The 26,680-nt window shown below is 45.7% G+C and overlaps 1 protein-coding gene across 1 annotated transcript in view; it reads left to right on the top strand.

Moving 5' to 3' along the window:
• The window catches only part of Abca4 (ATP binding cassette subfamily A member 4), a 124,392-nt gene that overhangs the window by 5,140 nt on the left and 92,572 nt on the right, over nucleotides 1-26,680 (top strand). The window contains exons 2-6 of the mRNA XM_003478946.5: nucleotides 4,320-4,413; nucleotides 5,345-5,486; nucleotides 7,857-7,996; nucleotides 13,503-13,630; nucleotides 17,677-17,874. Of these exons, the coding sequence (XP_003478994.2) occupies nucleotides 4,320-4,413; nucleotides 5,345-5,486; nucleotides 7,857-7,996; nucleotides 13,503-13,630; nucleotides 17,677-17,874 (702 nt within the window). The remainder of the gene's footprint in view (nucleotides 1-4,319; nucleotides 4,414-5,344; nucleotides 5,487-7,856; nucleotides 7,997-13,502; nucleotides 13,631-17,676; nucleotides 17,875-26,680) is intronic.

Raw genomic sequence — 26,680 nt, 5'->3', positions numbered from 1 at the left:
TTGTCACAGTCACTCTGGAAGGCAGGTCTGGTATCTCCTGAATTTCACAGATGGCCCTGAAGCACTGATAGGTTGAGCAGGTTGCACAATGTCATGTAGCTGAGAAAAGTGTATTGGACAGAACCCCAGTGAGTGGCCCCACAGTGATGTGCTCCTAATCCTCAGTGTCCACAGCAGAACAAAAAAGTACCATTTCATAGATTTAAGAAAACCAGATTCAGGTCAAACAAACCTGAAAGTTGTAACCAAGACTCTCCCAGTCTCAAATCAGCACCTGTGTCTGACAGCAGAACACCCTCAGATAGACAGCACTGCTGAGCAGGCAACCAGCTCACTTGGGAGAGCGCCAACATCGCAAACCATTGCCTTAGAACAGGTCAAATGCAAAGAATCTGGACTGGTCGTCTCGTTTCCTAAGTGAAGACACTGGGAATGACTTCCAGTTTCATCACCTGCACCTGTCACTCACATTGCTATCTTGCTGAACCTGTTCTCCAACTTACGCACTGAAGGGAGGATCCAGAACTGAAGGCAAGAAGTCATTGTCCAAGTATCTTGAAGTGCAGACTGTACAGAACCTGAACCCCTATGTCACTTCCAGTTTCCTGGAGTAGTCTCCTGGACTGGTTTTGACAAAGTCTCACTCACTCCACAAATATTTGTTGGGAACCTGTTACGAATCCTGCCTCAGGTGCTAGAATCGCAATGGAGGACAGATGAGAAAGCTCAGGAAGCTTCCAGCCCAGGAAGTCTCCACTTACTGGAAGGCATCGTGACCCTAAAGTAGGAGCGAGGAGAAGGGAACACAGGATACTGGTGGTTTATAGCCGCTTTGTGGTTTGGAGACCGGGATGCTAATAGGAAGCTAGGACTAGCATGGTGAAAGCTCCAGCTGGGTTCTGTAGACTTGCAGGCCACAGTGGTGCCAGCAACCCTCCAACAGCTACTAAGTATGCTTTGGGTTAATCTCCTAAGTGAGAATTGCCCCATATTTGCCGCCTTATAGGAAAAGTTTAGGGCACCTGAAGGAAGGTCTGTCCTTTCTTCTATGTGTGTTTGTGTATGCTTCACTAGCACATCCTCACTAGATACATTTGGGATTAAACATTTGTAAAAAGATACAACTGCATATCACCACCTACCCCTAAAATTTTTTTACTTTTTCTCTAATGAATGATCTATCTTGTCTCACCAATTTATTTTCTTCTTTATTATATTTGGTTATCAGAAGACCACGTTAAAAGAAAAAAAACAGTAGAACGTGGTTTATCCTTACAAACACTGAATGTCTCCTAAGTTGTCCACCATGTGATTGAGAACTTGTTTGTGTCTCTCTGAAAGAAAAACAACAAAGCATTGAACTGAATGCCATATGGATAAGACCCCCAGCTTCTCTGTATACACTTCAATCTCTATTCCTGTCCTGTTGCTGAAGCTCTCCTTTGGATCTAATGTGTTTCCTTTCTAAGGTCTCTGAAGGAGGGTGTGAGTAGAACTACTGTATTTCCCAGTTCAGATTCCCCTCTCCCTATTTCCCTCATTCTGTGTGCGATACCACGGAGTATGATCTCCAGCAACCAATTAGCTTTTCTTTTGGAATCAGGAGTCCCTAAACTCTAAATTGAGCTTAAATATAAATACCAAATTTCTACCACGTGTTGATTTCAGTGGCTACTTCCAGGATGATAGTATGCCCTACTTCTTCTTTCTTTCTTTCTTTCTTTCTTTCTTTCTTTCTTTTTCTTTGTCTTTTTGAAACAGAGTTTCACTATGCAGTAGTTCAGGTTGGTCTTGAATTCACTTTGTAGCCCAGGCTGGCCTCAAACTCCAGAAATCCTCCTGCCTCTGCCTCCAGAGGTCTGGGATTACAGGCATGTGCTACCGTGCCCAGCCTTGCCTTGGTTTTTTTTTAAGCAACAGAAGGTTAGTGGAAAAAATGCTGGAAAACCAGATTTCTATGATGTTATGGAACTGTAATTTGCTCTTAGTGGTTCATTCATTCATTCATTCATTTACTGGCCACCCAAAAGGTCTATTATGCACTAGAAGTCAAGATGATGGGTAGGGTACTGCTCCTAGAGGTCGAAGACTAGGTTTTACTTCTTGTTCTGTCACAGCTGATGTGACACTGCACAGATCACTTGCCCTTTATGAGTCTCTTTCCTCATCTGCAGAATGAGAGGCTACCAGACCTTTATTGTCTGCAGCCGCCACTTTACTTAAGAACTTGTTAAATATACAAAGTCTGGTGGAGAGCTCCGGAGTCAAAATCTGCACTTACGTGCACAATAACATCTGCAGAGCACCAAAGCCCCTAATCTCTGTTATCCCTTATGACTGCCTTATGCTAATTCTATTTCCTAAAATAAAGGCAATATAGAATTCAAATGGCCAAGAAATGGGATTAGTATAATAAATTGGCATGGGGGGTGCAAAAGAAGGAAGTTCTTTAGATAAATACAGGCCTTCTTTATTTAGCAATGGTACACGCTCCAGGAAATGCCTCATTAGCTGGTTTTGTCATTGTGTGAACATCAGAGAGTCTGCTACTTAACGCAAACCTAAGTGGTGTTACCTGCTAAACCCCTAGGCTGTATGTCTCTATGGTGTGTGTGTGTGTGTGTGTGTGTGTGTGTGTGTGTGTGTGTGTGTGGTTATGTGTAAAATATATGTGAATGTTTAAATTTTTAAAAATTAGAAGACATATTGCCGTTATTCTCCAAGTATTCAAAATATTCTCCCTTGTTTCGAACGCTTGTAGTCCATTATTCTTGACAATGTCTTTTACTATAATGTTTTATAAAGTTTAAACACTTACTGTATTTTTGAATCACTCCACTGTGTGCACATATGCTCCCTGAAGTGTGTGGGGGGTTACATAACCTATTGCTCCTAGAGCCACTAAAAACAAAACAACACAATAGAAAATGATGCAATCAGGAGACGTGGGAAGAATGAGCTGTGTGAGGAGGCTGCGCTGGTGTAACAGCGCACACTGGTTTACAGTTAGACCTGTGTTTTAAGTAGAAGGTACACACTCTAACATGACGACTAAAAATATAATATAGAAACTGCTATGGAAATCAGTGTAGAGATTGCTCCAAACATGAAACTACAAATTCCATCGGACCCACCTATTCCCCTTCTATGTGTCTTCCTGAAAGATTTAACAACATCTTATTTTACCCCTGTTTATAGCACCACAATTCACAGTAGCTAAATCCTAGAAGCAGCCTATATGTCCATTGGCAGATCAATGGATAAATATGACGCGACACTTACTTACAGTGAAGTGCCACTGCGCCAGGAAGAAAGATAAACTTGAATCAATTGTAGGAAAATGGATGCACGTTAGGACTATAATGTTAAAGGGAATGAATTACTCACACATGTTAGATATTGCATGGTTTTCTTATATTGGAAAACCCAAAGTATCAATAAAGAGCAAAATAAAACGTAGCTAATAGGAAGTAGGGAGATGCATCTTTCTCAAATGGGAAGGGAATGCAGATGCAAAGAGATGCAGGGAGGCTAGATGTGGTGCACACCTGTAAGCCCAGCATTCAGGAGGCCGAGGCAGGAGGATTGCCATGTGTACAAGGCCAGCCTGGGCTACATAATGAGTTCAAGGTCAACCTGAATTATAGTTGGAGACCCTATATCCCTTTTTAAAAAAGAGACAAAAGACAGACAGAGATGTGGAATGGGGGAGGAGGGTTGGGAGAAGAAGGAGGTTAGGAGATGCCAAAAGGAATTAGAATGTGTTATGTGCATGTACCAACTGCACACAAAGAATGTAGAACTTAGGTACTCAAGATATGTACAAAAGAGAGAAGGGGATCAAGAGATGTGTAAAGAGGGAGGAAAGGGGATGAAAAAGGTACTGAAATCTATGATTCTGTACATGTACCAAATTCCCCACAAGGAATACAAACATTATGTACTATAAACATGTACTAATAAAAAATATAATACAGTAAAAATGTAAACCAGTAACACAGGCATTTATTGTCATTATCAAATATGATGCTCTGCAAATAATTTTATATGCTATACTTTTATGCAGCACAGTTGGTCAAATCACCACAAAAATATGTGTAATGGGGTATGCGGCAATGTCATAGGGGTTTTTCAGCTCCACCATATTCTGTGGAGCCACAGTGAAATACGTGGTCCCCGTTGAAGAAATCGTTATGCAGCACCTGACTACACCACAAGCCGAGTCCAGACGGCTCAGGAAGAAGCGGGTCTCCTCTGGGTACCTGTCCTACCGTCATCTCTTAGCACCACTGGTCTTTCTTTTTGTTTTGTTTCTGCAGATTCGCTTGGTGGTGGAACTCGTGTGGCCTTTATCTTTGTTTCTGGTCTTGATCTGGCTGAGGAATGCCAACCCGCTCTACAGCCAGCATGAATGTGAGCACGGTGGGGGAGCCTGACCAAGCTCCAGGAGACACTGTCCGTTCCTTCAGAAGGGAGGCCTCGTGTGGGGTGCAGGGACTGTTTCTGCTTTATTGTCATTTCATGGCATCAGTGTGCAAAGGAGATTCATTGGCACTGCACAAATGCTATTGTTTGTTTGTTGTGTGGTTTTTTTGCTACCAAGGATCAAATTCATGTCCTTTGCACTTGCCAGTCAGGTGCTTATGCCACTGAGCTAAATCCCCAGCCCCATAAACACTACTGTTTAATCCTACACATTCTAATACCTACACATGGTACTGAAGGAATATGCAATTTGTTTGTTTGTTTTCATGGGATTTTTTGTTTGTTTGCTTGTATCTAAACTCTCGCCCTTCTTAAACCAACCAGAGGCAATGGCCTCTGGGAGCTATAGTCTTCTTGGAAAGCCTGCATCTTCCAGCAGGCCAGGATGGCATCTACCCCATCTAGGCAGCTGCTGTGGAGGCTTCAAGGGTTATGAAAATTGCCCTGGCCCCTCTTACTGGCCTTCACCCTCTTGGGTTTCCAGCTTCCATTTCTAAGTCAGCCTTCCATCCAGAAAATGTTTGCTTCTTTCTTTCACACCCCTTGTCTCAGGAGCTCCTATCCCATAGTCATGCTGCATTTGGAAGAAGGCACAGTGCACAATTGTGGAAGGGAAACCAGGACCGCCTTTCCTAAGCGTCAGCAACCTCCCAGCGCTTTGCCTCACAATCCTTTGCACCTTTACTGCAAAATGAGCTCTCTTCTTTGTACTTGTGTCCCTACCTCTGTGAGAACATTTGCCTGGTGGAGATTACAGGCTAATGTTCTGAACCCTGAATTCCTGAGGAAGACCCCACTCTTAGGGCCTGTGCTCTACTTGGTCTGGTAACTAACTTCCTCTTATCTTTCTGTTTTGAAGGCCATTTTCCTAACAAGGCCATGCCCTCTGCAGGAGTGTTGCCATGGCTCCAGGGGATTTTCTGCAATGTGAACAATCCTTGTTTTCAAAGCCCCACCCCAGGAGAATCTCCTGGAATTGTGTCAAATTATAACAATTCCATGTAAGTATTGAGCTTCCCACGGTGCGAGGAGGACGTTTGCATATGCTTTCAACCTTATCATGCACCTCAGTGCACATACAGGCAGGTATACACAGTGTGTGGCCCTGCAAGAGTGCCTCTTGTGGTTTGCTAAGCCCCCTAGGAAAGGGCAGAGCAGGCTTCATCTCAGGCACACTCTATTAACTGGCAAAGCACTCGGGCAGAAAGCCTCAAACTAAATCCATGTGGATTTCTTGGTCCTTGTATTCCAGAAATGTGACTTTGAATATGATGGCAGCCCCTGCTGTAACATGACAGCCCCAGACAGATCTCTCTTCCTTTAAAAGCTTTCTTGGTCCCCAAACGATAAGAAAAATGCCAGGGAGCATACTAAGGATAAATGAAAACAAGTTCACAAGGTGAGGTTTACTTCTTCAGAGAAAATGATGGATTCTAAATCCTCTTTTTAAATTGCCATTGGTGCCCTTGAGAGGCAAGATCTTGGAATATGGCCTGAGAGCAGTGATTCTTAACTGTGGGGCTTATAGCCTTCCAGGAAATTGATGAAAAGTGAAGAGCCTTCTCCTAAGAAACACAGACCCTCTCACACATCTTTACATTGTACGTGTGATTTTAGGGAACTTGTATATTCCAGGTCATTAACCTCTGGCTTGATGTTGAACTTCAAGTCAAATCAAGTCAAATCCCATAGGAAGAGACTGTACCTTTGTAATTCCCTCCAAACAGTGGAAGGGCAAGAGGTGAGCCTGGCCAACTGGAATAAGGGCAGAGCCATCCTTTACCTGCTGTACTGACCCTGAGCAACAAAAGTTCATTGAGGAGTGGGTTTACTCCATTCATATAACCATCAGGTCAGATGGACAGTGAAATATTTGATGACTTCCAGTTTTTTTGCAAGAGAAGCTAAATATAATTCCCTCACAACAAGTCTGCATTTTTTAAAAAATTTGGTATGTCAGCCTAATGTTCCAAGATGGCTGTGCCCTCTAAGGAACAGCTTATGACTGCTTTTGCCTGACAATGGCAGAGTTGACCATACAGAGACTGCATGGTCTGCATAAATATCCTGAGATAGTTATCTGTTTGTTGATAAACATCATGAGGTAAACAGTTCTGGATTAAATGAAGATAGAAGAGGAAAGCACTGTTCTTCCCCTGGAAAGTCAGAGAGGTGACATTTTTAGCTGAGCTCTCATGGCTGCAAGCAACACCTTAAAGCTTTAATTTATAGCCTATACTATGAGATTTTTGAGTTTCCTGGAAAGAATCATCCATTCATCCAGAGAGACTCGATGGAGCATATGGTGGGACCAGGGAGCCTTGGAAATGTGTCAGTGAGGCTACGAAGACTCCAGCAGGCCTGGCACTGGCAGTGTGCGGGTGGGAGTGGGAAAGGGCTCTCTACTCTGCTTCCACTTGGCACCTGAAGCAGGAACACAGCTCTTGTTTCACATATACCCCAGTGGGCAATATATTGGCCTATTCAAGTTTTTGTTTGCAAGGCACAGAAATCCATTCCAACAAGTATAAGCCCTAGGACTGAGAATACTTGATTGAGACCAATGATGACAAATCATTTCAAGCCTTTGGTGATAATAAACAGCACCCTCCACCATGCACGCCATAGGTTTGCCACCACTGAATATTCTCATGGAGCCAAGGGCAGCCCCAGGAGGAGAGGCACAGAGCTGGAGGGCCATCTAGAGCTGCTCCCTGAGCCTTTTTGTCTAGGCCAGCAAGGTCCAGCCTTTTCACCTCTCTCTGTGCATCCATCCACACTGTTCACCTCTCTCCATAGGATGCCTTGCTTCCCAAAGGCCAAGCTTTGTAAATCCACTAGTTCATAGCATTTTGCTTGAGAAATCACGAAAACATCCCTGAATCCTATGTAAATTCCTAGGAACATATGCGGTTGCCCCTCCTTGATTATCCAATAACAAAGGGTGTGTGTGTGTGTGTGTGTGTGTGTGTGTGTGTGTGTGATGCATGTGTGTATGTGTGCAGGAAGACTTGGTAGAAGTATGGATATCAAAGCCCACGACCATGAATGAGTGAAATGGCAGGTTTCAGAAGTGGGTAGAAGCTGGGAAAACCTTCAGTACCTATCAACACCATCTTGTATAGACTTCTCAGCTCAGAGACACAGGTAGTGTGAGGTTGACAGGTGACCCAGCCCTATCCAAACTAAGATTGAACAAATTACTTGCGTCCTACATGAGCAAGGAAGTTTTTAAAAAGTTTCTTTTGTGGCTGGTACTACTATAAAATATGTACCTAATAACTAACTCAAGCACACTCTTCTTAAAAATAGCACAAGGTATTACTACAAAAATGACAGCTTTTTATTGATGAGGTTTGCTTTTCTTACAGCTTGGCAAAGGTGTTTCGAGATTTTCAAGAACTTGTCCTAGATGCACCAGAGAGCCAGCACCTTGGCCAGGTTTGGACAGACCTCCGCACCTTGTTCCAGCTAATGCACACTCTGAGGACTAGCCCTGAGAGAACTGCAGGTAAGCCAGGCTTTGATGTTCTCAACCTTCACGGTATCTCCCTTGCCTCACTGGTCAGAGAGGCTGGTGAGCTAGGAAAGATGGAGATTCTGTGGGAAAAGATACTAGAGGATGCTGGCAGGGACACGCTGCAGAGGCAGCAATGGGGATCACTTTAGTGAAGTCTCCAACCTAATAGGTAGGAAGTTGGGCAGGAGAGCAGAAAGGGTCTCGTCCCCTGAAAGCCAAGGGACAGCAGGAAGAATGCTAAGAGAGGTGGTACTCCGGGAAGTGCCTGATTGGATCAAGGTCTAGGAGTGTGCAGGGTATGATAAAGGTGCAGAGTCCCAGGGAAAAAGCTAACCAGAAACACAGAAGCAATGCTAAGTATTACTGAGCAGTGGCGGGGGGGGGGGGGGTGTGTCAGAGAACGTGCTTATCATGTCATAAAGTCTACAGTCACAGGATTCCTTCCAGGAACAGCATCAGAGGCAGAGCAGGTGGAGAGCTAGGAGGTGTGGCAGTGGGGGCTTGTAGGGAGGCACCACAAAAGATGATGAGGACAAGGGGTTGAGGGCAATGATCGTGCTATATACATCAGGCGTGGCCTGCAAAAGGATGTATACAGCGAAAAGTACCAGGATCTGCAGGAGGAAACGGAGAGGCAGAGAACAGAGATCTCAACAGATTCCATGACCCTAAGTGAATGAGAATATAAGCAAGATGGAAGGATTGGTGGCTGGAGTCAGAGAATGAAATATTCAAATTTAGGATTTTAAAGATATCCAGGCAGGGGCTGGGGATTTAGCTCAGCGGCATAAGCACCTGCCTTGCAAGCACGTGGTCATGAGTTTGATCCCTTGTATCGATTTTTAAAAAAAGATATCCAGGCAGGATGGAGTATCCAAGAGTGACCGTGGTGAGCTGGAGCAGAGGGGAAGGTACACGGCGAAGGAGAAGCAAGGGAAGTGGGAAGCCAAGCCGTGGGGTTGTACATGAAGGTGGCAGGAGCTGGGACTCAGGCAGGACAGCCACCCGGAATCTGGAACAGTGGGAAGGAGGGATAGAGGACCATCCCCCCCCCCCCGTGACTCTCCTCCCCAGAAGAAAAACAAAAACAAATCCCAACAAGAGCAGCAACACCAGCTTGTCTCTGTAAACATGTAAGTGGATGTCCCTTCAATAGCAGACTCCTCAGTAGGCGGCTGGAGGGGCGGCACATGGCAGCAGGAATCAAACTTCTGGGGAATCAGGTAAATGCATGACAACTTTAAGGAAGTAAATCCCCAAAATTCAGGGTTATGTAGACTTGTGGTGGAGGGAACCCCCCAAGACAAGGCTGCTAGTGGAAGAAGATCCCTCAGGAAAAGGGGTCCAAATGCTATGAAAATAAGTGTTTCTGTGGAGAGATGCAGGCTCCCTGGTGTGGGACAAGTGACCAGAAGGATGACCTTAGCGAATGGCAGGCATGAGGAAAAGGACACTTACGGGCTCTGCAGATGAGAAGAGAGAAGCTGGCTATGACAGCTTCTGCTTTGGATTCTGATCAAGAAAAGTAGGAGAGCTGAATAAACCAGCCTCTCCTCACCAAGCACGTGGTGCAGTTGCTTTGAGATTCAGCAGATACTGGCACCTATGGTGAGCCAGGCACTGGGCTAGTCTCTGGGAGGGGAGAGATGAATCTGGCTGGCGGGAACAGGCAAAGACCCCACGGTGTGGGGTGCTTGGTGGAGGGGCTTCAAGAGTACAGGGGAAGCCAAATGTAGCAGTGGACACCTGTAATCTCAGCACTCAGGAGGCTGAGGCAGGAGATCACTGTGAGCTCGAGGCCAGGCTGGATTACATAAATAAATTCAAGGCCAGCCTAGAGCTTAAAAAAAAAATACAGGGGAGTCAGGAGGAGAAACATCTCCCAAGAGAATCTGATCTTCACCCATCTTGTCACCTTCTGCCTTCCCCCACCCCACTGTGGAAGCAAGAAAGCGCAGGAGTGTGTTCAGATTGGCATATTGAGATGATTTAATTATAGTCTCATAGTCTCAAAAATAGTAAAGCATGTATTTTACGCAACCACTTTCTACCAATGAGATTACAAACAAACAGTACATTCTTTAGCGCTCTGGAAAGGAAAGTTTATTTTAGTTAGCTCAAGTTTGAAGGACTATGTAAAGTAGGAGCACAATTAGCATTTTAACCGTAGGAAAACAAAGGGCTGGGGGAGTGATACACCAGCCAGAAAGTGTCCTTTCCAAGGTTAAACAAGCAGAGGAACTGGATGTGGGCCATCCGACTCCTAAAGTGATTGTATCCCCCCTTCATCTGGCAAGATCTGCGATGATGACTTTTCATCTAAGTATCTGATCATCAAACTGAGCTAGAGGGTAGAGGAAGTGTAAGGGAAACAATTCCAAACCACAATTTCTCTGCGGTTATACAACGTCCGAATGAGAAGCAAAATCACTGTTGCCTAATCCAAAAGTAAGACTAATTGCATTGACCTACAAGTGGCTCTTTCCGCATAGACCTTCAGACTATGGGGAGGGTTCCCTAAAGGGCAGCCTCTCTGGGGATGAGAGGTCAGGGAAGTCCAGGCAAGGCTCCTCAAAGGCTGGGAACAGAGACCTCAGAATCCCCAACCCTGATGGTGGGCAAGGAGACAGGGATCCAGCCCCGAGACCAGGGCACAGTGTCTGCAGGAATTACTGACGGGGTGGAGGGGTGGTGAAGCTCACTGTCGGGCCCGTGGAACCTTCTGGAGACTGTCCAGGAGTCACCTGGGAGGCCCCACAAAGAGCTGAGCCTTTGAAAGCACGTGGGCCACCAGGGCTGCTATGTGCTTCTGCAGTCAGCTCCCAGTCACCTGGGAAAGTATGCAGTATTGAGCCAGGCAGCGTTTTCCTCTCCAGCAAACCTGTAGTGCTACATTCTCAGCAGGGGAGGATTAATGGTGAAAGACCAAATGGGAGGGAGCCCCCTCCCCTCTCACCCCCAAGCCAGCTCCGCTCTCTCAATCACCTTTAAACCTCCTCCCCTTCCTAGGAGCCAGCCTTGAGCCCCCCCCCCCCCCCAGTTTCTAATCTTCTCAGGGAAGAGAACAAGAAGAACCACATTTCACACAAAATGTATTTCTAGGTCCTCAGGCCCCAGTTCACATTTCTCCCGCAGGAATCTAATGAAGAGACTGTCTGGCATTGCCACTGCCTCTGACATGTTGGGCCCTAAGCTCCCCTGGCAGGCTGGCCCGCCCCCTCAGGTGTGAGTTGAATCCACCCCCCATCCCCATCTCCACCCCTGACAGCGGCACAGTCACCTGGGTGGTAGTTGTCACAGGATGCCTGGGCAAAAAGACACCCCGTTCCCCTGTCTGGCCTCTCTGCCTGCCAGACAGTTGTGTGTAAAGTCAGCTGAGTGCGTTAAAGAATAACTATGAGATAAACATCCAAATGGGTTCCAACTCTCACGTTAGGACCAAAGGTGTCTAGAGGGTGCCTCATGTCATTCAACAGTGAGGCCATGATTCAAGGTCAGGCCCTGCTGCTGGTGTTGCAGAGAGGTGAGCCCCGTGTGTCAAGAGAGATGGAGCTGGTGCCCCGGAGGAAGGAGGAAAGCCGTGGGCGCCCAGTTTGGAAGAGGACAGGATTTATGCTTCGAAAATGAGGGAAGCCCCTCCACCAGCCCTCCTACTTCCTTGAAGGGCTGTGTTCAGGTCTCCCAGAGCCTCCCACTGCACCTGGGTACACAACAGTGACCCTGGGCTTCCAGTTGAGAGGGCTCTGCCTTGCAGGCAGTCCTGAGGGGCTGACGCACACCCCTTCGTGAGGAAATGGCCCGCAGTGTTGAGTTGGGCAGGGTGCCATACAGGAAAAGCCACAACCTGAAAATGGAAAGGGAAGAGGTCAAGCACTTGGGTAGGAGGTAGTTCTGGCTGCCTGGAGAGGGGAAGGTTAGGGTGCGAGAGGATGGTTTGCTGTGGAGTTGGAGCCAGGAAGGAACAGAGGCATTGAATGATTCCAGCTAGTTAGTGAAGAGCTAGAGGCTCAACAGTTAACCAGGCCCGGAGGGTTTGGGATGTGGAGTGGAGGTTTCGTCCAAGTATCTGAATTCTGCCTCCAGGTTCAATGGCTTCACAGAGCTCCAGACCAGCAAGCCTCTGTCTGGTCTCATGAGCTGCAGTAGTGCTGGCGTGAGGCTGAGCATTGGCAGGGAAGGAGGGAGAGGCAGGGTGATAGTGAGAATGCCCGGGAGGGACAGGAATCATATCAATGTCACTAGAACAAGTATTTATTACTACCAAACATGACGGTGCACACCCGTAATCCCAGCACTCGGAAGGTTGAGGCAGGAGAATTGTTGCAAGATCGAGGCCAGTTTGGTATATAAAGTGAGCTCAAGGCCAACCTGAACTACATAGTAAAATCCTGTCTCAAAAAAATAAATAAATAGAAAACAAACAAGCAACGAGAAGGGGCATTAACTGAGTGCAAACTATTTTCAGACCTGGAAGCTAAGCACTTCACATTCCTTATCCTGACTACAGAGATGTAACATTTCGTTGAGATAGATGTGGACGGTGTGGGTACAGAGAGAGGTGCAATCCCTTCCCCACGGCTACCTTAACCGTCAGGAGTCCTTGGTGCCTCCTTGGAGAGGAATTTCTGTCTCCAGCAGGTTTTTCTTTTGCTGTTGTTGGGTTGGGAAGAGAGCTGTTTTGTTTTGTTTGTTTTTGTTTGGCAGTATTGGTATCCTTCACACTGAGCTATATACTCAAACTTTTTTATTTTGTGACAGGGTTTCACTAAGTCACTAAGTTGCTCAGGATGGGTTCAAACGTAGGATTCTCCTGCCTCAGCCTCCCAGAGTTCTGGAATTATAGGAATAAGCCACTATGCTAAGCTCCCAGCAGGTTTTGAATAAAACCATAGAGACTGTAGCTGAAAAAGACCAAGACCAGCCCAGGCAGTAAGCTTGGCTCTGCTTTATCCATTTCAACTTTTTCTTGCCCTCAGCAGCCTCATCTGTTTTTGTCCATGCCCATACCCAGAGCTTAAGGTGTAAACTAAGATGACAGAAATGCCATCCACAGTGATCACCTATCTCCTCCAATGCCCGGCCAGCACCATTGGCATTTGGGAGCCAGACAGTTCTTTGATTGGGGAGGTAGAGTTGTCTTGTGTACTGTTCAATGTTTAGCAGCAACCCTGACCTCCGCCCACTAGCACCACTCCTATTGCGACAACCAAAGCTCCAGAAGTTGTCAAATTTTCCCAGGGCATAAAATTATCCTGCTGCAGCTCTCCACCAAGACCCTGTTGAGAGCGCTATTCTGGATCAGTCCCACAAAGCACCTGACACCTAACCTGCCCGAGGCTAACTTTCCCACCTCCGGGCCTACCTGCTCCAGTAGCGTGCTGCAACAGTGTTGGCGACAGCAACCAGCACCTGATCTCCAGGGCTCCCAGGAAACCCAAGCGCACAGCCTCCTGTGGAAAGCCAGTTGAAAATCCCCATTCTTCTCATTCATACACAGGAAGAGGAATACAAATTCGGGATATCCTAAAAGATGAAGAGACACTGACACTATTTCTCATGAAAAACATTGGCCTGTCCAACTCAGTGGCCCATCTTCTGGTGAACTCCCAAGTCCGTGTGGAGCAGGTAGGTGGGTGTCATTGGTCAGCGGTCAGGGGCGAGGTAAGCGCTGTACTTGAGAAAGGCTAGGGAGACCCTGGCTTTTCTTTTTTCTTCTTACACTCATATTGAGAATCCACAAGTCATGCCCTAGATTTAGAAATGTACCTGGGCGTCATCAAGATGATGAACATTACCATGGCAACCCTCTGAAGCACACAGATCCTGGCAGCACTGACAACACCTCAAATCTCCTTACTGCAAGAAAACCAAGCAATGATGTGGTTCAAGCTCCCCTTCAGGGCTGAGGTAATCAAGGGATATTCATTTACTAGTCAAATATTTAGGGACAGCTTGTAGGCACAATACTGTGAACATGTCAGGCGGAGACCCTGCCTCAGGGAGTTCACCTTCCAGTGGGGCTCTTTCCAGTTGTCAGGAGCTGTTGGTGGGGAACAGGAGGCGTGTCCACCAGGGACAGTTTAAGTGTGATGATCAGGGAAGGACTCTCGATAGTTTCTCTGAGCAGCCCTCACTGAAGAGAAGGCACAGGTAACTGCAGCAGAGCGCTAGCAAGAACTGGTTCTGGCCAAAACCCGGCTTTGTGCCAAAACCTAGCAATGCAGTCTCTGTGTGTGCTGAGGTCACCTCATGAAGTTACCATGTCTGATAATGGCAAAAGAGGGGACAACATCCTCTCTATGGGACCACTTTCTTCTTGGTGCCAGGCAAACTTCTCCTTCCGTGTTCCTGCAGCATTTCTATCCTGTCCTTCCAAAAGTCCATTTCATTCATTTTAATGATTTCCCATATTTATACAGAGCCCCTTTACCCCATGAAATTGACATCCGTTAGCTCCTTTGTCTCTCACAATAATCCTGAGATGAGGTGTCCAGTGATGGCAGGATTTGCATACAGATATGGAAAAACATTGTTATCACTGGAGTAGAATCTAGGTCTTCTCATTACCAATCCTGAATTTCTTGTTGTAGCTGTATTTCAGAGACCAGCCGCATCGCAAACCTGGGCACTTATCAGGAATGCAAGTTTGCAAGCCCCATCCCAAGTGGACTAAGCCCAGAACTTTGGGAACAGGCCTCAGGCTCCTGAGTGTGTGGGCTTTAGGTATGAGGAGCACGGGGAGAAAGCAAGATCGGCAGTGCCTGAGGACTCACACACCCTCTCACTTCCTTCCTAGGCCAGGTCTGCACCCTCTTCCACCTAGAGGGGCGACTAAGATCTAAAGAAAGAATTTGAGGGTGTCCATCCTAAGCCAAAGGTCTGCACAGAGTGCTGTTCTTGCATAGACCAAGCAGGAACCCCATTCCAGTGGAGGTGACCAGTTCTGGGAAGAGATTTCCCTGCTGGGTCCTTACTTCACAGTGAGAACTCATGCTAGCTTCTCTGACTGCTTAGGCTGTGGGGTTGCCACCGAAACTGGGTGAGGGAAACTGAGGCTAGGCTCCTGGCCTGACTCATGGCACTCCCCAGCTTCTCTCGATCCCACCCAAGGAGCAGCGCTCAAAGCACCAATTGCTCATTTTCCTCCTTGTTTTGTCTTCAGCTCATGAAATACCAGTCCTGGCAATGCTTGTGATGATTTCCAGTTGGTAATAAAAGGAAGATGAAGATAAGGGCAGGAATTAGGGGAAATTTCTTTTGAGTTCCTACTGATATGACCTTCAGAGCTCTAGATGATGTGCTTCTGGCACCAGGCAGGAGGCTTTTCATGGGGAGAACAAGGGGTTGGAGCCATTAGGCCATGCCTTTATGGAGTGTCCAGGCGGCCCTGTCTCTTGAGTAGCTCTTAGCAGGGCCCGGGAGCCTCCTGTACTTTGCAGAGTTCCTTCACACCAACCCAGCTTCTCTGCTCCTCCCAGCCTGTCCTCCAGCTACCAATTCATCCTCAACCACCATCTGGCTCTGATTCATCAGTGCGTCCTCTAGAGTTTTCAGCCACGATGGCAATATCCACTCTTTTTTGTGCCCCATGGTGGTTTGCACTGCACAACTGACTGTCCTCGTTATCGGGCCATTTGTGTTCTTTACCATCAGCAGTAGAGATTCCTCCTGATCCTCCTGCCTGATTTCTGAACACAACTCCAAAGGCAGTCCTGTCACCCCTCATTCCATCTAGGGAAGGGTCAGGGGATGAAATTAACATAGTTCCCTGGCTATCACCCTGGAAACTCCTAAACACACTTCAAGGTCCAGAGAAAATGCTACCTTCTCAGGAAAAGTACTCATAAACCTCCTTTCTTTGTCCCACCTACTCCCTCTTCCCTCCTTGCCAAAGAGCTAACAGGTAGTGATTAAACTCTCGGTCTGATCTCAGCAAGACCACACACTTATGAGTGTGACCTCAGGCAAATTTCCGCCCGTTTCCTCTTCTGTTAAGTGGAAAAAATACAGTGAAACCATACATGGTGGTTGTGGGGGCTAAAAGAATTAATGTATATGAAGCATTCAGAATGGTGCCTGACAGGATAGACACTCTAAGGGAGACCTACTTTCACTCGTCAGTCATCACTGTTCCCCAGTCCCTGTCCCAGACCCCACACAAGGAAAAGTCAGTGAATGGGCTGTGAGAGAATGAGTGAGTGAGGCTTTCTCCACAGTGCTCCGCAAGCCAGCTGTAAAGTCCCTCAAGTGACCCCTCCTCCACCACTTCTCTCATCCGGAATAAAAGCGGCTTGGGCAAATGAGCTTATTGATTCCACCTCAAAATGTTCCCGTTTCCGGGTTTAGAGATGAAGGTAGGCTTTGCCTAGGGATAAAAAGTGAGATGGGGGAAAAATAGGCTTTGCACAACCACAAACCTAGGTACAGAGCCTTGAGATCGAAGATGCCATAGCTGAGGTGTCACTAGCTGTGGCCTGTGTCTCATGTGGGGACCAAGTTTCCAGTATGATCTAAACAGTTTCCATACAGCAGTGGCATGGTCTGGGCCCACTCTGCTCCCCAGCTCAAAAACCGGTATAATTGGAAGCTACATGAAGACTGCAGTGCTCAAATAATCTCATGAACTTTTCATGATACATGGGTCTTACCACCGCAAGAAGTCTGAGACTTCAGGGAGCCAGGCAGCCAAGGACCCCTGACCAGGGTTGGTAGCCTTCTCTGCCTCTTTACCCTCTGGAAGGCGTCCTGGAAATGGTGCCCCAGAGCCACTGTCTGTGTGTCCTCTAGGAGCTTAGGATGTGGGCTTTCCAGGCCTTAGGGTTGTAGGTAAAATACAGGATGCTAGTTAAATATGAATTTCAGCTAAATGACAATTTTTAGACTAATTAAGTCACATTTAGACCCAGCTCGGAAAATATTTTTATTAAAAAATTATTCATTGTTTATCTGAAATTCAAATTTAACTGGACAATGGGTATTTTTATGTGCGTAATCTGACAAGAACAAAGGGCAGAGGTTGGCCGTCTGTCATCCCTGCAAGTGTGTTCTCTTCATCCTCCCCCTCAGCCACAAACAGGTCTTGACTCTCTCTTAGCATCATGCACAAAGAAGGTGATCTCTCAGATTTATAAGGCTCCCTCCCAGACAAAGCGAGGAGTGGGGAGTGTTAGACTTTCCTATTTCCATTCTAACAAGTCACCACAAATTTAGTGGCTTAAAACAACATGTATTTGTTATCTTGAGATTCTGGAGGTCAGAAGTCTGAAAGCCAAGGTGTCAGCAGCTGCCTTCTTTTCTGGGGTGGTTGAAGGAAAATCTATTTTCTTGACTTTTCCAGTTGTCCTTGACCAGTGGTCTCTGTCCACCTTCAAGGCCAGCAATGGCCTATCACATTTTTCCATGTCACATTACTGTTTCTTTTAACTCCAGCTTCCACATTGCAAGGTTTCTCATGATTTTGTTGGGCCCACCCATATAACTTAAAAGAATCTTTTTACCCTAAAATCAGCTAGTTAGCACCCTTAATTTATTTGTGATCTTAATTCCCGTCACCATGGAATGTCCTGAATTCACAGGTCCTGTGGGTTATGAAGTAGGCATCTTTGGGCGTGGAGGGATACAGTTTTTCCTGGACACAAGGAGGGTTCAAGTGTGGCTTCTCCTCCCTACAGTTTGCTCATGGAGTCCCAGACCTGGCACTGAAGGACATTGCCTGCAGCCAGGCTCTTTTGGAACGTTTCATCATTTTCAAGCAGCGACGTGGAGGGAGTATTGTGCGTGATGCCCTGTGTTCCCTCTCCCAGGGCACCCTACAGTGGATGGAAGACACTCTGTATGCCAACGTGGACTTCTTCAAGCTCTTCCGTGTGGTAAGGAAAGGGTCTCGGGGCTTCTGCTTTGCAAGTGATTCTTGGGACAGGCAGGCTTGGGGCAGGAATGCAGGAGTCACTGTTAGGTTCACCACTAGGTGTGCACTTGTGGCAGGTATGTGTCCACTCCAAATGTGGGGTGCATGTCCTCCACACCTCTAGCAGGATGTGGCTAAGGAAGAAGGAGCCCTGGCTTGACTCCTACCATGTCATGCATTGATTAGTGCATAGTGATAGTGATTGATGAGCAAGATATAGAACTTTCCCTGGCCCTACTATTCATCAATACAAGTGTAATACTTTATACAGAGTGATATAAAAACAAATATATATATATATATGCACAAAATATTTAACAAATTTCAGTAAATGAAGATTTCATGTTTCTTCTCTGGATCTGGTCTTGACCTCAAAAGTTATTGTTTCTAAGAAAAAAACAAAGAAAAAAGAAAATTTTAGTCTCAAAACTTTGGAAATCCTAGATCTAGCCCAACTTGTTTTAGAATTACAGCCGAGACAGAATTCTTACAGGTGATAATATGTCTTCCTTTGACAGAATAATAATATGAGAGGAATTACATAAAGGAGGTGTAGCACAGGGATTGTCAAACTGCAGGGTGCAAGAAAATCATCAGAGAGGCTGATACAAAGCGCAAGTCCTATGTCCATACCCCTCACCCTAGTGCAGGAAACTCTCCTATTATCCTAGGAGACTGATAGAATTTTACCTTGAGCACACTTTCAGCAATACTCAGAATACTTTGGAGAAGGTGACATCCTGTATATATTATTTATAGCACCAAATTATGATTTTCCTTTGCCTACATTTTAATTTCTAGAACATTTTTGGGAAGAATGTCAATCACTAAGAATTGATTTAGGAAATGTATATTTTGTCTACTGTTATGGATTCTCTCAAATCCCAGAAAAGCCATTGTCAGCTTGTCTTTAAGGCGTTTAAAAATGAAACAAAATAAAACAAGACCCCACAGTTGCTGCCAGAGTTCACTCTGAATTCCTTTCAAACTGTGACTTTCCCTTGGAAGTAGCTCTCCAATTTTCCCAGCTCATCCGGGTGGGCCTCCAAAGTGGATAAGCAGGGTCAGGACCTGGGGTGCCACTACTGCTGAGAGTTCAGGGCCCCAGAAAAGGACTCCAGACTTCCCACGCTGCAGAGAGAATTAAAAGGCATGTGGTCCAAACATCTCTGGCCAAAGTTTTAAAAGGAGCCCAAATTTAGACACATTCCTTGGTTTATTTCAGAGTCAAACAGAAGAGTAAGATGACAAAGATGCCTTATTCTGGACAGCCATGCTCCAACATGGCCAAGAGCGCAGTGTTGTGTTACAGAGCCGCTGGGACTCCCTGCTCCTTTAGGGCAGAAATAGAGGGGATCCGTTTACCCTATGTGGGCAGTGCCTGTGCTGCACAGGCACAAGAGCTACACACTCTTTGTGTCATTAAGAAGGGACAGAGCCATGCTTCCCTTCTTGATGTACTTTGACCACTGACTAGTATAGTTAGATTTTTCTCCTGTGCCATGACTGTCAGCTCCGGGAGGGGAGTCCTGGGTGTGGCAGGATAAGGAAGCACTGCAGCCAAGCTTTCCATTAGTGACTTTGTGTTAGTCAGCTTTAGGTTACTATACCGAACACCTGAGACAACTTCAAAAGGAAAAAGGTTATTTTGGTTCATAGTTTTGGAGGTTCCAGTTCATACGCAATTGGCCCCATGGTTTAGGGAGCCCAGGTAAAGCAGCCAACCATGGTGGGAGTTGCTGTGGAACAAAACCACTCCTTACATGGCTAGAAAGCAAAAGAAAGTAAAAGGAAGAGGCTGGGATCCCATGATCCCCTTCAAAGGCATGTTCCTGATGATCTAAAGACCTCCCACTCAGCCTTGTTTCTTGAAGGTTCTACTGTTCCCAATAGCCCCAAGTTGGACACCAGGCCAGCCTTAACATTCAAAATCTGAACTATTGCAGACTCCTACCTCAGGCCATTGGATTTATATGTTTACTTTGCAGGCAAGAAAGACCAGAAAGACTTACCTTCTGCCCTTGCATGCTACCTTGGCAAGTGCTCAGCTCTGAAACCAGTGGCTCACTTGGCCAGGTGCCCTCACTGATCTCAGCTAGGTGCATGGTACTGGCTCACCACCTCTGTACGTGTGTCCGTGTGCTCACACCTGCAGCAACACCTGCTAGGGCTAGGTGCTATGGTGAGGCTAAGGTTCCACAGTAAGGTCAGAGCCAAGCAAACAAGCCAGTCCACAGCAGTAAAGCTTAGAAACACCAGGAACATCTGTTTCCCAGAGTAGCAGTTCCTAGGCTGAATCACCCACAGAACATTAAAGTGATACATACACATCCCCCATCCCCTGAGATTCTGAGTCAGTTGGAACAGGATACAACCTGTACTTTAGTATTTCTTTTTTATACTTTTTTTTTCTTTTTATCGGTACCGGGGATCGAACTCATGACTGCCTGCTTGCAAGGCAGGTGCTTATGCCACTGAGCTAAATCTCCAGTCCCCCACTTTAGTATTTCTTTAGAGCGTCCCAGATAATTCCAAAGTCCAGCCAGAGTTGAATCAGTGACCTACAACATAGGAGTTTAATTTACAATCCCAGTTTCTGTGGACCAAACATAATAATCATTGTATCCCAAATGCTTTGGAGACTTCAAAGGCCTCATGTGATCTAAGACCAGGATGCTGTGGCAATGCTTCTTCTCTCCTGTGTCCTTAACAAGCCACAGAGCTGCAAAGTCTCAGCGGACCCAGATTTGGCCTACAAAGGAACTCCAGGAAGAAAGTGGCCTCAGTGGCCTCCAACACTGCCCTCACTTGCCAGTCTCTTTCTCCAGCTTCCCCTCCGTGGAGAAAGACCGGACCAAAACACTACACACAGACCCATCTAGTCCTCTGGTGCCCTTGAAATGTGCTTTTCCTTTGGACAAATAGATAGAGCAGCCACACATGCTTTTTAAACTACTTAAGATACATAACTTCAAAGAAATTGCAGGCATTATGGTAGGATTTTACTTTTATTGCCATTCTACCCATCCTCCTTGTGTTTTTAGGAAAATAGGCCTCAGGCCAGCCTGGAGAGGCTCAAAGCAGGTGACGAAGAGCACGGCCAGCCTTCTAGGCCAGGCTGTTATTGCAGCTGGTTGGCACACAGCCATGCTTCGCCCAGCAGGAGGGCCTCGTCCTCTGTACTGGGCTGTTTCTGTGCGCACGTAGTCAGTATATAAATATGATTTTATTAAATGCCAACTCAGTTCTCATTAACAAAGAAAGAGGAGGAAATCTCAGTAAACCACTGGGACAGCACCTCCTGCACTGTGTGGGAAGCAAGAGAATGGGTGGGGTGGGGGTGCAACCCCTGAGACCTGGAAGCCTGTGGAGCCTATAGAACCAGGAGGAGGGTTAGCACCAACTGGGACTAGCTGTGTTTTTCCTCTGTCCCTTGGAGGTCAGAGGGAGTGTTGTCTTCCTCAAATCTAAATGCTGGGCACATGGCCTTATTCCCCTCGCATCCACACAGGCACACCCACCCAGCTCCTCAAACACGACTTCTCCTGCTCAGGTGCATGCATGTGCACACACACAGCTCACTTGTGACCTAGATGTGTTGGCCAAGAAAGTAAAAAGCAGGTGACCGAATTTTTCCAAGGAGATCCAGCCCCTGTTGGTTTCACCTCTGCTGGGATAGCTTGAAGGAGCTTGTCTCTGCCTGGGGCCTTTTTAGGCTTAACGCCCCCAGCTTGAAACCTAGGAGGTAAGGGCTGGGCCAGGGTATCATTACTGCCAACACTACCTGCAATGTTCGCACCTCATAAAAAAAAATAGTGCATCAGTTTCATCAGTTTCAGGTGAGGGATTGGGAAGTTTCCCATCTGATTTGGCTCTAGGCGTGCATGCCCCTCCTCCTCCCTCCTCCCCCTCCTCCCCCTGTGATCCTTCCTGTTTTCTCTCCAGTTCTAGTGCATAGCTTTGAAATCTTGCTGAGAAGCAAATCTGTCCCTTCTGCTTTGAATGTTTATTTGTGGAAGTTCAGCAGGGGAACTGAGGCGGGTGCCAAGACCTGCCATACTGCTGGGAAATTCAAGTTTCTCTCCCTTCCCCCTTCTCCATGGCTGTTGATAGAGGAAATCTGGCCTTTTGGTTCACAGTTTTCCCCATTGCAACAGCTCCCAGTGTAGCATGATTCAGCTTACGTTCCATTCCTCAACCACTACTCTGCTGTGGTTTTTACTTTTCTGACTTCATTGTACCCATGTTCCTGTGACGATAGGCTGGCTGAACACTGAGTTCCAGAGAAGAAAAGACCCAGTCTTGAGGATCCTGACTGCATGCTCCTATCAATGTGCTGCTTTGTTGTTGGCTCTGCTCCATGGATTCCTGCTCATCAGGAATAAACAGGGCAGACTGCCCACTGCCCAGTGAGAGCTGGCCATACTTTCTGCTCTCCAGGGTCATTGCTGGAATTTGTTAAATTTCAACTCTGCATTTCAGTTTTTGGATGTGCTCCATCAAAAGTCTCTGGGAAAGCCCCCAGGTCTTTAGAACTTCACACTGTGGCCCCATTAATAACTTTATTTCATGATTTCCTCCCTTCTGACTTCTAAATCATTGGAGTGTCAACTTTCTCCTCCTCCTGCGTGAGAGATCTTGAGGGGAGAAGAAAATGAAGGGAAGCCTGAGTGTCAGCATACTAGGGTTCAGCAAGGCCACTGGGCAGAAAGGCCACTAAGCCAGAAAATAGATTTTCTGAAAATTATGAAGCCACAATTATATTTGATTTATAGCATTGGTATTTATTTCTGCCTGCATCTACAAAAACCTGTGTCTATGCAATCAAAATTTTCTCATGCATGGGTTTCAATAAAGAAATACAAAGGAAATAGAAAAGAGGTACACTAAATATATTTTAGCCCCACTAGTTTCCATGTGCCTGCATTTGTTTCGGTCTCCTGGATTTGAATGCAAGAGACTAGGACTTGTTGATTTTATAGATTTAGAGAGAAAGAGTTACTGGGAAGTTAAAGCTAAAGTGACTTAGAAAGAGGATCTTTGGAAGGCTGTCATTTAGGATGATGGTTTCCTGGCTTTTACTCAGTAAAGCACCTACAATGAGTGTACTAATATGTTAGGCATCAGGTTTTTCTCCCATAAAAATTGTTTTTAAAGAAACATTTTGGCTTCTGATAGTTCTCATCTACAGAACCATAGCTCTTTATCTTTTTTTTTCCTGAGACAGGGTCTCACTGTGTAGCTCAGGCCAGCCTCGAACTCACTGTGATCCTCCTGCCTCAGCCTCCCACAGGCTGGGATTACAAGCGTGTGTCACCATGTCTGACCTCTTCATCTTTTTATGGATTAGGGTCGCCTTGAGGATCTGATCTCAGGGAATGGGAGTTCATGGAGCTGCTGAAGCAAGAGCCCAGGTTAAGAGTTTTGCAGCAAACTTTCTTTCCTAACTACCACTCATAGGTGTCCTTTCCTAAGAGGTCTCAGTATAGCAACAAATTCTTTCATAATTCCCTGTATTAAGTCATCAGCACCTCCCTGAGCTCAGGCCCCTAGTGAGAGGACCAGAGCCTGAGTGGCGGGATGAGGTAGACAGCATCTCCAGGCTCCGGGTTGGCACCTAACTTGCCAGTTCAAGGATGAGCCCATTCTTCCTATCTGTAAAGGTGACACAATAAGACCTGTGCTACATACATATCTCAAGGGACTGTAGTGAACTTTGCATTAAAGAAGAGACAGAAATAGACTTTGAAAGCAAATGTATTTTGCTCTTACCAAAGCAAGAACAGTCCACTTTGCAGTGTGCCCCCCACTCCTTTCTCGGATCCCTTAGACTAGGGGGAGGCATGTCTCACTGAGTGACCTTTGACTGCCTCTGGATTCCAAGCGCAGTTTTGCTTACATCAACCACAGATACCATGACAGAAGTCACCACAAAGAGAAAAAGGCCTATTTTCTATTGAGCCCAAGAGATTTCCCTAACTTGCCTGTTCACATAACCAGAGCCCACCCTCTGGTTCAGACGCTGTTCCTGCCAGTGCCAGGAGACAGCATGTTTCTGTGACCTCTGCCGATAGAGAGAGTTCGGCATGTGCCCCCACCCCTCCCAGTGACTGAGTCTGAATTCTCCACTTGTGACGCATTTCCTAGCACTCAGGGCCGCCCTCCTGGTTGCCCCCTCACCACTGAAGCAGCTTCCTCTCTTTTCATCTGATGCTTAACAACTGTCAGGTTGCAACAAACATGCTTCAAATCCACAGTCTCCCAGTTGCCCAGCAACAACTTCCCTGCCGGATAAATCTGGGCTTCCTGTAGCAGCAGCCCAGGACTGAACCCAACAGCTCAAAGCTGTCTGTCCACCCCTTCTCCAGCTCTTCACCTCCTGGTGCTTTCAGGATGGCCACCTATCCTTTGCTCCAGAACCTTTCAGAGATCATGTCATCCATGTAAAGATGACTTTAACCAAAAGCTACCTAATTACCTTTGTGCTGGGTACGTCCTCTACTTAGAAATTAAGAGTTTTCAGCTTGTCTTCTTTGAATCACAGAAAGTAAACAAACAAAAAATGTCAGCTCATTAGTCATTCTTTTCATATCCTAGCAGAGCAGCATCCGTTTAACTCATTGGATCCAAAGAATCAGCAAATACTATCAAGATTTTTTTAGAAGCTGATATGCTGTATTTTGCATAAGCATCAAATATTACACAAGCCCAAACATTTTTGTCCCTGGGAGCCTAAACAAAAACCCCTAGGGACCAAAATCTCTACCTGCAAGAGTCTTGTATCAGTTTCTTAAACATATGATTTAAGGCTCAGGCCACAATTATTGAGACATAGCCCTTTCACATTCCTATTTGTGTATCTTCGAAAGATCTAATCACTTTATCCTTGGGTTGGCAGTACTGGAAGTATTATTTGTTGAGAAATTAAAAGAATTATTGGTGTGTGTGTGTGTGTGTGTGTGTGTGTGTGTGTGTGTGCATCATGATGATGATTATAATACTTGCCATTTTTGTCTATGACCCTTTTTTCAGAAATGTTTCCACATTTCCAGTTCAGATAAATTTATACCCTCTTCTGGTTCTTCTGACAGGCACAGTTCCTGTGATTTGAATAATGGGGGAGGGAATGAAAAGAAGAAAGCCCTGGGAAAGTTACTGAATAATTTATTGCACCAACAGTCAAATAACTGGTGAAGAGATCCCATTGGAAAGTTCCCTGGGTCTGAGGTGTAAGTGGTGGCTCAGGATATGAATCTCAGACATTCCTTCCTTACCATCTGCACTGGAAAGAACTAGGAGAGGAATTGCAGCCAGCATGCCACATACAAAGTTGAACTTTAATTAATGAATATTATTAGATTATAAGCAAGACCAAAAAAGAAAAGAAAGCATTAGCAAGAGACAAAAATGCATCTCCAGATAAGCCCCCTGGTCCCCCTCCCCCAAATTCCTGAACTGTAGTTACCTGGCTAGCTCCCTAGTCTCATTCTCGCGCTACCTTCACATTCCTCTCTCCACCTAGAATTCCTGGCTCTCTTTCTTCTGTTCCCATACACAGTATTAAGTCTCATTACAAATATGAGCTCACGTGTCACCTTCCTGTCCCTAGACCTGACTGCATGCCACCCCCTCTAAGTTGCTTTATGCCCATTAGAGTCATCTTTCATGGAGCCTAAAATTGCAATAGACTCTGTCTCTTTCTAGTGGATTGTATTTCACTGATTTGTTAATACAACACATTTGCATTGAGCACCTATTATATGGTGTGGCTTAGAGATAAAAATGTAATAAAGCATATCCCTAGAGTCTAGTGGGAAGATAGATCCATTAAAAAATAATAGCAAACAAGTAGAAAAGTAACACTTAAATGGGTGGAGAATAAACTATAAAGGCACATAACTGATAGGAAAAGAGAGCAGGAAGAATGTGGTAATAGGAAGGAAAGAGGGCTTGCTGGAGAAGGAGAGGAGCCTTTGGATGAGTTGATCTTGGAAGGAGTGGGTCAGATAAGGGAGAGAGAGGACAAGAGTGGGTTGACTGCTATATCCTTTAGCCCCTAAAGTATTTTGTGTGTGTGAGTGTATGTCTTTTTAGGACAGGGTCTCACTATGCAGTTTAGGCTAGCCTAAATACAAAGAAAAAGCTTTAAAAGTCAAATGAATAAATATTAAATTGCATAGTTATATAGAATTTATATATTCATATTTAAGTATGGAAAGTAATATCATTTAATTTTGTTGCTAAATTTAATATTTGTAAAATATGAAGTTCAACATCTAGTTTATAGTTTAGGTTTTCTCACTTTACTTCCATTCCTAATTATTCATTCTGATTGCTGAAAAATCATACCAGATTAAATAATTAAATTAGTTACTCAAAGCTAAATAATATCAGACAAAACTAAGAGCCTGAAAATGTGTATCTATATGCAGATATGTAGATATATACAGCTATGAATAGAGACATTGGTGGTTTCCAATCCATTGAGGTATACGTGAGATCAGAGTGTTCCCTCCAGTAAACAAAACTCTCAGAGGAAAAGATATCCACATAGGCAAAACACAGCCATGGGCAACCTATAGCTTACAGTCAAGTGAGGGAGACTTGACAACAAACTCAAGGAGAAGAGGAAGTAATTAAAAGTTCTGGAAGCTTTGAGTGACTTGCATGATGTCTGACCTCTTTTGGCAAAAGAGCTTGAAAATTCCTTAGTTTCTGTGCCTCTGGGTCCCTGGTTCCTCTTTCTCTTCCGTTCTTTAGGATCAGGT

This window comes from Cavia porcellus, unplaced genomic scaffold (assembly GCF_034190915.1).
Source record: "Cavia porcellus strain 051 isolate PalLab524CR breed Dunkin Hartley unplaced genomic scaffold, mCavPor4.1 scaffold_1, whole genome shotgun sequence".
In the NCBI taxonomy this organism is placed as follows: Eukaryota; Metazoa; Chordata; class Mammalia; order Rodentia; family Caviidae; genus Cavia; species Cavia porcellus.
The sequence above is the reverse complement of the archived record's forward strand: the minus strand, read 5'-3'. Positions and strand labels throughout refer to the sequence as shown.